The sequence below is a fragment of the Pelodiscus sinensis genome, chromosome 6 (assembly GCF_049634645.1).
Source record: "Pelodiscus sinensis isolate JC-2024 chromosome 6, ASM4963464v1, whole genome shotgun sequence".
NCBI lineage: Eukaryota > Metazoa > Chordata > Testudines > Trionychidae > Pelodiscus > Pelodiscus sinensis.
The window spans coordinates 85,784,605-85,799,362 of NC_134716.1; the positions used below are offsets into that span (position 1 = coordinate 85,784,605).

Genomic DNA, 14,758 nt, shown 5'->3' on the forward strand with positions numbered 1-14,758 from the left:
GGAGGACACAGGTGGCGACCCGCCGCCTGTGAGCTCCAGGGCGAGAAAAGCCCCGTTCGTAAGTGCGGATCCGACGTAAGTCGGGGACTGCCTGTATATACTTACCATGAAATCGTGAAATATTTTTCTGCGCCAAATACAGGTCTGAACAATGATTTGATCACACAAAATAGTTTCTTTATGTATCTTCTGCTTATACTATAGCTAACTTCAGTGTCTTTGTTCTTCATGGAATTTTAACACAAATGTGTGGAACTTTTCAGGAAAAGTTCTTAAAAACGCTGATAGTTTGCACTAAAATGGGCAAGAAAATATTTAGCAAGTAAAACTGTTCTCTCCATGTTTGTGTGAAAATTCTTTGGTATCCTTAGCAGAAATTGTACGTCTCAAAATGCTGCAGTGCTAGTGTTAGCTGATGTGATGTATTTTAAATAAATATTCATCCTATAGGAAGGGAAAGCAAAACCCAAATGGTTTAGGTTTTTTCTTGTAAAAACTACTTAGTAGGTTGTAGACTGTCTCTTTGTCCATAGCTCTTCTAAAGAGGTCAGGCATCTACAATATTGCATAATAGTCAAAATTTGAAACATTATATAAGTTTTCATATGAGAGGCATTATTATACAGCACTCTTTTTACTTTGTCAGGGGTGGAGGAACTGTACTTAAACACTTTTGTGGAATAAATTGTTATACACTTGGCTAATCTGGCAACATATTGCTAACAAGTCCATTTATTTTTTAATAAATCTGCATTTTTAGTCCTTTGTTCCATCTTAACCATGTATATTACCTATTCTTTTATATGGTACTAAAAGACTTACCTGGTGTTCCTAGGTCCTTCAAAGCAAGGGGGGTGGAGGGCAGGAGTCCAGGAGTGTGGTGTGTGAGAGCATAGGGGAGGGGGTGAAGAGGGGCTCAGGGCAGGGGGTTAGAAGAACAGGGTGTTTGGGGGAGGGTGGGCTCAGGGAAGGGGATGTGGGTAGCTGCTGGGTACTCCCCAAGGGCAGTGTGGGGCAGTAGGACCACGCACCCTGCCCACCAGCTTGTCCCCAGAGGGGAGACTGGGGAGAGGGGTGATGAGGCTTTCCCTCTCCCCCTTTGTCCTGTTCTGGCCTGTGTATGTAGCTTAGCATGCTGGACTGCCTACTCCTGGCTTTATATTCTTGACCCTGCAAATGGGTGAGATCATGACTGTGCCTACCATGTGATTCTAACATGTCAGCCCCTGATCTTTAAGTGCCCTCATGGTAGTCTCTTGCAGAGTTTGTTGCTGCTAAATCCTATACACTGCCCAGGCACCTGTCACACATTGCCTCCTGGGACCCCAGACGTGACCGTGGTAGTAATGCACATGGAAAGTGTGTTCTCGCCCCCAGTGGAAGCCAGGGGAGCAATTAATCTATGTAGGGACTTGCAAGTTCTGTTTGGCATATACAGTATAGGTGAGAATCTTGGTTCCTTTTCAGAGCTTTTCTTTTCCCTGCCAGAAGCCCTGGATTGGACCCTGTCCATCACTTACTTTGAGCCATATCATGTAAGGCTTGAGTGCAGAGCCAACCTGCCTCCTACCTTACAATGGACAGGAAAGGGGAAAAACAGGACTGACAATAACTGTAGGGAGAATCAACAGGATGGTCAGTACTCAGACCCTTTCTGGATTTTGCCCTTGATAGAGGAACATCCCTTTCAATTAAAGGCTTTACTTTGTATAAAGCCTTACTCATACAAATGGGCACACTTATTTGTACAATTACTTGAGAGAGTGGCTTGCAGGATTCTGTCATTTTCTGTGGAGATCTTTATTAAAGAACACATCACTGCTTTCCAGGCCTTCAGGAACTCTTAAAATAGCATTAGGGAGTGTGGTACGGGTGACTGAATAACATTATAAAATTTGGATTCTTTAAAGAAGATGGCCAGTGGAAATATTCACAGATCATAGTAACTATTTAAATAGTGGCTATTTCACTAATAGCCTAGGGGTTTCATATACAGTTGCCTGCTCAGTATAGAATAAGATGATAGTCTGTCTACTGAGGGTACATGGTGGAAATTATGTAGTTCAGTTGGGATGCCAGTCTAAGTCACTCTGATGGAGCTATATAGTAATTGAAAAGGTGAACGTCAATATTTCACTGATGGCAGAAGTGTCACCTTTAGCGAATTTCTAATATTATGGTAAGTGGTTATGTGCCATTTTTATGGCAGTTTGTGAATACAGAGTCAATGAAGAAAATGATGTACTATCTAGCTGCTTATCCTGGCCTTTCATCTCGTGTCCATTGCTACCATCTCCCCTTTTCTGCCCTTGACATATGCCACTTCTGGCCTTTCAAAAACATTACTGCTACAAAAACTTTTCCTGGCTCATCACTTCAATTATTTCCTCATTTGCATTCTTCTAAGGCAGGGGATGGGCAATAATTTTTGGTGGGGGGGCCATTCCAAGATTTTGGTAAGAGGTCAAGGGCCGCACTTTTCTGTGGAGGGGAGTGCAGGGTCTAGGGTGGAGGTTGGGTGCAGAAGGTCACAGGGGATCAGGGACTGGTGTGTAGGAGACGGCATGAGGTCTCAGAGGGCCTTGGCTGGAGGAGGGGGTTGTTACCTGGGTCAGGGGATTGGGGTGTAGGGTCAGGGAGGGAGTGTGGGTACAGGAGAGGATTGTGGCCTGGGGGAGGTGTGAGAGGGGGTACAGGGTCTGGGAGGGAGTTGTCACCTGGGGCAGGCAGTGCAGAGGGTTTGGATGATGATCTGGGAGAGGGAGTTGGGATGCAGGGAGGACTGGGGTACCAGAGGCAGGTGCTGGCTGTCTCCTGGCAGCAGCCCCAGGCTGCTCCCTCCACCTGGCGCTCAGCTCCGGCTGCCCCTGTCTCTCAGGTCAATTTCTCAGCTCCAAATGGCTGGCTGTTTCCAGCCAATAAGAGCTGAGAGATTGGGCTGGGGGCGGGGAGATAGCATGAAGCAGAGCAGAGAAACGCAGGGACTGTGGGTGTGGGCAGGGTGGTCTGTGGGCCAGATGCTGTGGCTTGATGGGCTGGATCTGGCCCCTAGGCCATGTTGTGCCCAGCCCTGTTCTAAAGGCTTCCTTTTCTGCATTGCTTAAAGAAAACAACCTTGACTGATCTTCACTTCCTGAGGCCCTTCATCATTCAACTCTTGTATGGCGTTAGAGGTCCATCTCTAATTCTGCTCCACTAACAATGCCAGCCTTCATTGACCATCTGTCAAATTTTCTATTAAGCATTTTAGTCCTTTGTCATGTCGTCGTCCTCCTTACATATGGGAGGGAGCTCCCTGTAAACTTTCTCAAAGCCAGTGTCCTTCAAAATCCTTTTTGAAGCTCTTCTGCTGTGATGCCTTCAAGTACTAAGCCAGTGGTTAGGCAACAGGTTGTGACTGTTTATCATACTGATCAAAATCTTCACATTGTTACCTTTAGAGTCACAGGGTTAGAAGGGACCTCAGAAGGCCATTTGAGTCCAACCCCCTGCCCAAAGCAGAACCATCCCCAACCAGGGCTTTGTCAAGCTAGGACTTAAAAATGTCTAGGGATGAAGATTCCACCATCTCTTGAGGTAACCCATTCTAGTGCTTCACCACTGTCCTAGTAAAATAGTTTTTCGTAATATCCAACCTAGACCTCCCTGCTGTAACTTGAGACCATCGCTCCTCGTTTTGTCATCTGTCACTACTGAGAACAGCCTCTCTCCATCCTCTCTCGAACAACTCTTCAGGTAGTTAAAGGTTGCTATCCAATCCCCCTCACTCTTCTATAGACTGAAGCCTCTCCTTGTAAGTCATGTGCTCCAGCCCCCTAATCATTTTAGTTGCGCCCCACTGGTCTTCCTCCAATGCATCCACATCCTTTCTGTAACGGAGGGCCTAGAATTGGATGTAATACTCCAGATGTGGCCTCACTAGTGCACCTCTGTCTGTTTTCACTTGTTGCTTCTCATCTTATACTTAGACTGAGCCCTTTGAGGCATGGACGGTCTTTGTTGTATGTTTGCACAATGTCTAGCACTGGCATCAAGTGCTACATTAGCACAAATAATCATAGAATCATAGAATAATAGGAATGGAAGGGACCTCAAGAGGTCATCGAGTCCAGCCCCCTGCCCTCAAGGCAGGACCAAGCTCCACCTACACCATCCCTGACAGATGTCTGTCTAACCTGTTCTTAAATATCTCCAGAGAGGGAGATTCCACCACCTCCCTTGGCAATTTATTCCAATATTTGACCACCCTGACAGTTAGGAATTTTTTTCCTAATGTCCAATCTAAACCTCCCCTGCTGCACTTTAAGCCCATTACTCCTTGTCCTGTCCTCAGAAACCAAGAGGAACAAATTTTCTCCTTCCTCCTTGTGACACCCTTTTAGATATTTGAAAACCGCTATCATGTCCCCCCTTAATCTTCTTTTTTCCCAAACTAAACAAGCCCAGTTCATAAAGCCTGGCTTCATAGGTCATGTTCTCTAGACCTTTAATCATTCTTGTCGCTCTTCTCTGTACCCTTTCCAATTTCTCCACAACTTTCTTGAAATGTGGCGCCCAGAACTGGACACAGTACTCCAGCTGAGGCGTAACTAGTGCAGAGTAGAGCGGCAGAATGACTTCACGGGTTTTGCTTACAACACACCTGTTGATACAACCTAGAATCATATTTGCTTTTTTTTGCAACAGCATCACACTGTTGACTCATAAATAGTCATAAGGCTAAAAAGAACCTGGTGTATGCTGGCTCAGAGGAATCTACCTTGCAATCTATCCAAAGCAGCCCTACTGGAATAAACCTATCAAATTATCCACCAAAGCAGTAGATAAAATAACATTAAGGAATGTACATGAAATCTAAACACACTTTAATTCAAAGTCTTGTATGCCAGTCCAGATTACTCAAAACTGTGACCTTTTTATCATGCCATCAAGCCTGTACCTTTGAATCAGTCTGGGTATTTCCACTTTCCTTATAGTTCTGACTTACCAGTAGAGTCCTATACAAACTTATAACAATTGGGGATTGTAATAATACTTTACTGGTGCCTTTTTAGCTAAGGCACTCAGAGGTTTTTATACAGTCTTAATAAAACCATCCAAATACCTTATGAGGTATAAAATTACTCCTGTATTTTACAGATGGTGAAATGCTGTGTTACTGTACCTTAATTATATCAAGTCAACTTAGCCATGAATTCATGTACTCTTACAGTAGATTCATCTACTCTTACATGTCCATCCCAGAGTACGCATGCCTTCCCAGGAAACTTGAAATCTTGCTTTGGACATATTTTACACTGCACAAAGACCACTTCAAGCTGCTCACCTCACTGGACTCTGCAGTCCCTCATTTCTGAAGATGGGGAGGGTACCAAGAAAGCGAACGAAAACAATCTCAAAACATTGAACTTAAATATAGTGCAGTTGGTGTTAATCTAAGAACAAGATGCACCTAATCATGATAGAAGAAAGAGCTAACACACCAGTGAATTGACCCAGAGTCTGCAAAGTCTCAGGTTAGTACCCTAGGGTACTAGGTCCTTCTCTAATGCTCCAGGGGCTCGGAGAGCAGGAACAATGCAGAGTATTGGCTGCTAACTCATATGCTCAGGCCTGAATACTCAGTGCCACAGCATATTATGCCTGTGGTCTCTGTAGTCCAAACTTGCTAGCAAGTTCCAACAGAAGTGTGGAGTGTCTGCACAGAGCCTTGCCCTTGGGAGGTGGCGACAATCACTTCTGATAACTGCAAAACACACACATCTTACTCTATTTCTGATTAGTTGTGATTAGATATTTTTATTTACTAGAAAGTGTCTCAGTGTTGTAAAAACATTAAAATATATAACCACAGATTGGACCTTGGTCCAGCACCCTTGGGGCCTGCCCTGTCCCGAATGAGAGAATTTGCCAGATCCAGGGAAGTCCCCTGCCACTGGTCACCCAGGACACTGACCCTCACTGACTGGCTCTGCTCTGTCCCCAGGGACAGAGCTTGCTGGCTCCACTGCTGCCCTACCTGGCAAAGGTTCCCTGGGGACTGGGCTTGCCGGCTCTGCTGCTGCCCTGCCCAACGAGGGCTCCCCAGCCTCTGCTGGTGGGGCTCCTGGCCACTGGACTCCTAGACAGCTTGCATTCCTAGGCACTGGAGCTCCAGTTCAGCAACATCTGTGGCCCTGCTTAGGGATGTAATAATGTAGTCCATTAACCAATATGCAAAAGCTTATAGGTTAATGCTATAGACTACACGCATTCCCTCCCGCCCTGGCCAGTACATTTTTTTTTTTAGCAGGCTGGCCAGCAGCCTGTCTGTCTTGGCTTGGGATGGGTCCGGGACTTGTCCCCGCTGTGCCTCTGTACTTAAAGTATTATTAGGAGGTAGGTTGGCTAGCAGCCTGGCTCTGTTCCAATTCACGCTGGGTCCAGGAGCTCAGACCCTCCCACCCCTGGACAGGGGCTGCTTCCACCCCTATATCAGAAGCAGCTGCATGGGGTGACAGGCAGCCAGTCTGTGAGGGGAGCTGGTTTTTAAATTTGCCATCCCTCAGACTAACTCCTGCCTGGCACCTCACGCTGCCGTCTCTGATACAGAGGCAGCAGCGTGGAGTGTCGGGGGCTTCTTGGAAGTGGGGCTGGAGTGCGCTGGCTGCCAGTCTCAAGCTCAGGGACTATAGAATAGTTGCATAACCAATAAGAATTCATGAGGTTTCTCAACTATTCAATTAACCGGTATTTAATATCCCTAGTCCTGCTGGACCACGGATATTGTAGGACCGAAGAGTCCCAGATTTAGGAGGCTCAACCTGTACTAGTATGTTATGTTCTTACCAGATTAATCCAATCTTGAATTCTTCTGCTTCCACAGAACATTAATCACTTGTTGTTGTTGTTGTGTAGAAATCACCAGTCTAGAAAATATGAGATAAGACATAAGTAGGGTCACCTTGGCTAGCCACTAAATTTTGTGTGTTGAATTTCACATGGTGACACTATGGCTGCACAGAATAACCCAGATAAAAGACTGTTGATCTTTCCCATAGCCATTTTAGGCCAAACCCCGCTTATCTTTCTTAGACAAGTTGTCCTAGTGAAGTCAACAGGATGACTCCTGTGGGTTAAACAAGGAGTACTTTGCTCTATATCTGACTTTTATTCTTCCTGCATAGTTTGAACAATTTTTGTCAAACTTAGAATCCTTGAGCCCTTTCTTGTTGGTATATTTACTTTAAAATAACTTTTTTTTTATTTGCAGCACAGTGTGGCATAGTTAGCGATTTGATTGCTATTGTAAATATGTGCAAATTGTAGAGGAGAGTGTCTAGATGACCTATGTTAACTGCCATATAATCTTTAAACTGATAATAAGCAGTATAAGGTAACACAGGAAAGGAAAGAATTTTCAATCCATTACAAATTCATTCTTTAACATAAGTAGTAATCATTAAGTGCCACTTATATTGATCCTTGGGTGGGTCATATAGGAAATGTATACATTTTCTAGGATATCCGTTTTGGTTTGTATATTGCCATCCAGCCATGGCCCCAAACCTACAACCCTTCTGATGTGAGTAGTTTTAATACATCATTGACTCTTGAAATTGGTAAATAGTAACCCAGAGGCACTGAAACCACTGACAAGGAAGATAAAATCTGGTCTGCAGCCTTAGCTAAGCGCTTTTAGCTCGTGTAGTAGAGGCACATGGCTTTAGCCCCCTAAGATCGCCTCTGAGTTGCACTTGCATGACTTAGGATAACTCACATGAGTAAGAATTGCAGTGTTAGGCCCCAAATTTTTCTTTTGTCATTTTATCATCTAACTGCTTGCTGCATATTCTTGTTCTTTCTGCTATGTTTGACTGTACATTTTAAAAGAAAAGTAATGGATAAAGTCATATTTGTATTCATTGTATTTGCCCCTGGTAGTAGTAACCTATAAATGTACACCTTAGACAATGTCTCATAATTAAAAATATTTAAGTAGGAGACTGGATAACCTAAAGGACTTGGTAATAAAACCTGTAGCCTTTCACTTTTTAGACACTGAAATCCAGCCCAGTTCAGGAGTGAGCCAAAGTTGTCTGTCATCTGTTGGCTAGTTTCATAGCTTTTTGTAAGAGTTTGTCTCTCCTAGTTCCTAGTGGACAAGCATCCACAACACAGAGTCACTTACCACATTTGTTGTTGACTCTTTTGCAGGCAAGTTCAGCACAGAAACCAGGGATTGACTGGAAATGAGGCTGAAACCATCACCTGAGGGTGACCAGTTCTAGAAGAGGAATGAAACTAGAGCAGTTGGGAGACCTTCCAGTACTTCCTATAGCAGGTGTGGCCAACCTGAGCCTGGAAGGAGCCACAGTTTACCAATGTACATTGCCAAAGAGCTACAGTAATTTGTTAGCAGTCCCCATCAGGTGCCTCCTCTCCCATCTCCAGTATCCTTTGCCCACCGCAGCCCCACCGATCAGTGCCTCCTCTTCCTTCCCCACGCCTCCTGCCCACTGCAGTCAACTTTTTCATGGCACTCAGGAGGCTCTGTGGGGAAGGGAAGGAGTGAGGGTGCAATACGCTTGGAGGAGGTGGAGCCAGGAGTTGAGCACTGGAAAGTTGGCACCTGTAGCGGCAGTGCTTGAGCTTCAGAAGAGCCACAGGTTGGTCACACCAGCTATAGCTTCTCCGAAGAAGAGGAATAAAACTTAAGGGTGATGGGGCTAGTGGATTGGTTTTCAATCATTTTTCCTCATGACCCAGTTGAAGAAAACTGTGGATGCCCGTGACCCAACATCATTTGACTAGAGTGTGGGCTCCAGGATGGGGCTGAGGATGAGATCTTTGGAGTGTAGGAGGGGGGGCTCTGGTTTTTGGAGGTGGTCAGGAGGGAATTACCCTGAGTGGCTCCCTGTCAGTGGTCCAGTGGGGGTGCTAAGACAGGCTTCCTGCTTCTCCTGGCACTGCAGACCTAGCATGAGATTGAAGGGTGTGGTTGTGGCTGGTGAAGTGTTCTGGTTGGGGCTGTAAGATAAAGCAGACCTTATTTTATAATTTCTTATATAGCTTCTTCCATTATATGACTGTTGAAAAACTGAGACCAAATTCTTAACCAATGAAAAGCTTTATTGTAAGTATAGACAAGCACTGTCAACACCTAACAAATTTTAAAAATGAGGTTTTATGATTGACGTTTTCCATTTTATGACACACAGAACAACAATCCACACACCCTACTGTGTCTGATTAGAGCTAAAAATAATAGCTCTTTTTGGTTGTTTCACAGCTGTATTAATCCTATCAGATGCATTAGAAGTACAGTCTAAACTGAGTTCTACCTTAATGGACGGGAGTAATGACTGAGCCATGATATCCCATTCCAATGCATAGGTCAGAGGATGTGAATAGTTTGTTGGTCCACTGGCAAAGCACACAAACTGTTTCAACCATATCCACTCCACCATCAATGCTCCATCCAGTCTGGCCAGTCATGTAGCTTTGCTACAAGGCATGCAGCATTCTGAGGGATCTTCTTTCATGGCTTCCTGGCTTCCCTAGGCTGTGGATTCCCTGTATTCCTATTGCATTTTATACTTGTTCTGTCACAACAGCTAGGAAGAGTGCACAAGATTTTGCCCTCTGTTTCTGTGGTTTTGCTATAGATTGTGTAATGTACCTGCAAATATGATTTGCATGATTAATAGTTGGCAAAAGTAATCTGTTTAGACTTCTAATTTATATCATCTACTGTAATTGTAAATACATTCCATTCTGCTTCATTTCATGAATAGTACCTTGTGGTTCTAAAAATGTTCTTTATTGAAGAGTTATAAATGTTGACTTATAAATGTTGACTATAGACTCCTTCCGGGTGACTTGTTTTCCATGGATTCTTAACCAGATTCTCTGTTTTTGCTGAGCAGTGTTCAGCAAAAGAATAGAAGAGTTTGACCAAAGCTAACTTTCAGACAACTTTTTGTCTCTTCCTGTACTCTCTGGATGACCAGGAGTCAGTTCAGTCCTCTGCATAAATTGGAACAGCCTTGAGGCTGCTCTAACTCTTACAAGTTGTTATAGCCAGGAAGATCTGAAATGCAGCATACTCTATTCAAGCCCCTTGTTCTGCCTAAGCCAAGGTCTGCCATCCTGGCAGATCTTTGCTATCTGGGGCATCTTTGTATGTGAAGGGTAATCTTTTGGGATGCATGTCTCTCCTCATTGTGTTGAGAACAGAACAGAGAATCTGCCATTCTGTACATAAGTGAACAATTTTCTTCCTGTAGTATAATTTTGTTACCAGTCATTGGAAATTAAACTTAAAAAACAAATGGTCTGCTAGCACTTTATAGACTAACAAAACAATAAGATGGCATCATGAGCTTTTGTGGGCACAGCCCATGAAATTGTGCTTGACAATAAACATTTAGTTCTAATTGGTTATGCTGGTTTTGTCTGGTGTAATAGACCACTTTTAGGGTATGTCTACACAAAGTTATTTCGAAATAACTTTACCAGCGTCTACACAGCCAAACTATTTTGAAATTAAATCAAAATATTGGAGAGCTTCTTTTGAAATTGGTAAACCTCATTCCACGAGGAATAGTGCCAGTTTTGAAACTGCTATTTCGAAATAAGCACTTTGTAGACGCTTACTTTGAAATAGGTGGCCACTCTGGGCACAACCAAGAAAACTCTTCTCCCTCCCCCGCTCCCTGGAACCCTTAAAGGGGTAGACTCTGGCCACAGTGCCTGTGCCAGCTCCAAGCCTGCCAGACCAGAGCCAGCAGTTGCTGCACCTGCTGCAGTGGCCCCAGCATGAGTCAGGCAGCCAGTGCCAGCCAGCCCCCTCCCCTCCCCCCATCGTTTCCCCAGGAGCAATCTGCCAGCTCCCAGGAGCCTGCCAGGGGTCATAAAAGGTGGGTGCCTGCCCGTTCCAGTGCAGAGATCAGGGACCCAATTCAGGTTTGGGGGATGCCTCCAATGTCCATGATCTCTGCACTAAATGGAGGAACGCAACTGTCTACAGGCAGATGGCTGCCAGCCTGGCCACCAGAGGCCACATGAGAATCCAGGAGCAGGTTTGCATGAAAATGAAGGAGTTGCAGCAGACGTATGCCAGGGCCACGGGGCAGCTCCCACCCAGGGGCAGACCCAGTCCCCTGGGCCTATTTTGATGCCATGGACCGCATCCTGGTGGGCAGGATGGTCCGTGCCCCCCAGGTGGTCATCAATCTTGGGGCAGAGCTTGCTACTCCAGCCCATGTTACCTCCCTAGCTACCACTCCGGCTCCCACTCCTTCCTCCCCCCACCCCAGGAACACCGAGACCCCTGCACCGACAGTACTGAGATACAATTGGGCTGGCGAGGCCCTGAGCTTTTCCTCCCCCTGCCAGCTCCCTTCTCCCAGGTTTTCCCCCCTCTCTCTTCCACCTTCTTTCCCCAGTCGCACCTCAGTTTCATTCCCCCCCCAGCTCAATAAAGAGGCTTTGTTGTAATGAACACGTGTGGTTTTTTATTATACATCAGGAAGGGGATTAGGGAGGGGTTAGTGGAAGGATGAGGGAGGAATGAGGCACAAGCCCCCAGTGGGGCACACCAGGGAGACTGTTCCTGTCTGCAGAACATGCTGCCAAGCTCGCAGCAACATGTCTAGGAGAAGCACCAGAGTGCCATGGGGCAGCTCTAGCTCCATGCTGCAGAGTGCTGTGGTGTCCTGAGTGAGGGAAAAAAATGCTTTGCTGTCCCTCAGTGAGGTAGGTAGGCAAGCAAGCAGGGAAACCTTAGAACCAGCTATCCGGGGAGGGTCCCTTTAAGCACAGGTCTCAGCCTCAGGCAGCAGCCACACAAGGTAACCTTGACCTGATGCACTGCCAGAACCGGTTCGGACAGCCTTAAATGCGATTCAGCATCCAGTCAGTGTAGCGTTTTGCTACTTCAAAATAGCATGTCTATTTCAAAATGCATTTTGTGTCTAGACGTGTTATTTCAAAATTAGCTATTTCAAAATAACGCTGTAGTGTAGACATTGAAGTCAATGGTCGAATTCAATGGTCAAACTCCTGTTGATTCCAGTGGGACCAGGGTGTTATCCTGCACATTGAATCTCAATCCCATTGAGAGAGGTGTGATCTCAGTGATGTTGCACCAGTTTTACAGAGTGGAGAATCAGGCCTGTCATGTTTTCCACAAAACCAGATCTTTACTGCAGCAACTTTAAGAAGATAACATCAGTTTTTGGATATACGCTTATAGCTTAGAGCAATATTAACCTTCAAAGAAGCTCCATGGGGGTGGTGGTAAATTCATTCCTCATTTATGCTGCTGATGTTCTAGTTTTCATGGTGGATTTCATTGGATATTATTTTGCTGCATGATTCTTTTTTCCTTTCCAAAGTAGCTACACTTTTTTTTCTTGCTGTAGCTTGAGCTGAATTTATGTAGAATGCCTTCCCTCCCCCGAAGTATGTGCTTTCACAAATCACTGATTGATGGATATTTGAACATTTAGTGTACACAATATTTTTGGAAGGTACTAATCCGTTTACTGTCTTGTGCTTGGCAAGTTCCCGCCAACATGCTTCACGCATGGGTTTTTGTCCTACTTTTGATCCTACCTGCAGCACTGGGATTCACTTACAGTAGCTATAGTATATGGTGGCCTTAAAGGGATAAGTGTTGCATCAAGATTTTTTTTCAAGGCTGAGGTGCTCTGTCTCTGAAGCAAGTTTTTTCTCCTGGTTAACAGCAGGCCCTAATCCAACTGCAGATCAAATGCTTACATATTTTAGTGATAAGTTTTTTGATCCAAAACTATTTGTGGACACAACTGCATACACAGAAAGCATCTAGGTAGAAGCTATATACAACTCAGGTGTTTAATATGCATTATTAAATGTATGTGTAATAATAAAACTAATGCGGTCATTAAAATTTGTTTTTCAATTCTATAGTCAGATGCTGGTTTTGAAAACAGGAAGACTAATATTTTAAATTCTAGTATAGGTTGAACCTCTCTAGCCCAGCACCCTCAGGCCCTGGCCCGTGTCAATCCTGAGAATTTGCTGAACCACAGGAGGTCAATATTGTCTAGTGGCGTTACCAACACTTCCACTGCTTGCTGGGCTCTTAGAAGACATTTAGGAGTAAATTAGGGCTAAATAACAGCACAGAACACAGAGCCAGGACTGGTGGCTATAAATAAATTTTATGGGACTGCAAGAAACTTGGCTAAAGCCTAAGTGGACAACTGACTAACTAAAATCATGCTGGTCTATGAATTTTGCCAGACCAGAGTGCTGTACTAGAGAGGTTCAGCCTGTGGTTTAAGTTTGTACAATGAACAGAATTATATTGTATTTAATATGGGGCTGATGTCTTCCCTATTTTGCAGGTTTTGCTGATCTTTGCAAAGGAAGACAACCAAAGTAATGGATTCTGGTGGGCTTGTGATAGAGCTGGGTACAGGTGTAGTTTTGCCCGAACACCAGAGTCAGCACTTGAATGTTTTCTTGATAAGCACCATGAAATAATTGTCATAGATCACAGGCATTCCAGATACTTTGACGCAGAAGCGATCAGCAGGTAACTTAATGGACCTTGTGCATCTATTGAATGTCACAATGCAGTGCAAAATACCACATTGAATGCGCATAATAAAATCAAGATATAATGACATACAAATAACAAGTTTGGAGACTGAGGGAAGGGATTGCAGTGCTCCATTATAAAGAGGGGGGGGGGGGGGGGAACCTGCTGTGGTGGCTAAAATAGCAATAGAAAGAATTACATTTAGTATATAAAGACACCTGCATAGTCATGAGATCAAATTTGAAAGCTGTTGTCAGTGGGGCTGACATGTAAACAATAATTCCATTGTTTTGGGGTCACAGCTTCCACAGGATCTTGAACCAGACCTACCACAAAATTCTTCCTCAGTCTGTGGTCATCATTTTCAGACCTAGACGCTACTATGAGGAATTAATCTTGCACCAACAATTTGAGCAGCAGGGACTAATAGAGCACTGTCATTTGTCCCCTGGGTCTACGACACTTTGCTAACGGCACTTTAGTGAAGTTATGTCTGTCTTTGCATGTGTGTGGTACTGTCTCAAAGCTACTGCTTCTAAATTCATAACCATTTATAACTCTGATTCTAGGTTATCTTTTCAATGGTCTCAGTTTTACACATGTCATGCTCTGATTTTCATCAGACCATAATGGGCAAACCTTTGGCACGCTTATCCCAAGTAGTAGTTTACAATTAAAATAGTTCTGTTGATTCCAGTGCTCACAGAGTAACTTCTCACAGAGTAAGTGATTACCTGGTGGAATAAGGCATGGGCAGCTCAAGGCTAGTGTCAGGAGGGTGAGAGGGAGAGCCCCAGCCCAAAGCAGGAGGAGGCCTGGGGGCAGAGTGTGCGGGGCACAGCCTCCCCCAGCATATGATATACCTGTCACCTATGAAGTAAGGGTTTCTGAATCTTGTCTAATGTTAAAATATTCTCTTAAAACACATTATTTCTCATGCGTGTGCACACACACATTGAGGAAAAGTCTTGCCATACTTGATAATCTTATAATTCCAGTGTCTCAACAAGATGCACCTAGTGGTTGTTAGACCAATAGCAAAAGGCCTGTTTATTTTATGGTTTGCATATGGCACGATTTGTCAAAGCATGGTGTGATGTGTGACACAAACTTTTGTCCTTTCAGGTCAATCCGTGCTACAAAGCCATCGGAACACACTGTGATACTTGCTGTTGTTCCCCGCAT

At 44.5% G+C, this 14,758-nt stretch overlaps 1 protein-coding gene across 4 annotated transcripts in view; it reads left to right on the top strand.

The window, feature by feature from the left end:
* PDE8B (phosphodiesterase 8B) overlaps positions 1–14,758 on the top strand; it is a 159,836-nt gene that overhangs the window by 83,539 nt on the left and 61,539 nt on the right. For all 4 annotated transcript variants that reach the window (XM_006119129.4, XM_075932314.1, XM_075932315.1 and 1 more), the window contains exons 3-4: positions 13,377–13,567; positions 14,699–14,758. In XM_006119129.4, coding sequence (XP_006119191.1) covers positions 13,377–13,567; positions 14,699–14,758 — 251 coding nt within the window. The remainder of the gene's footprint in view (positions 1–13,376; positions 13,568–14,698) is intronic.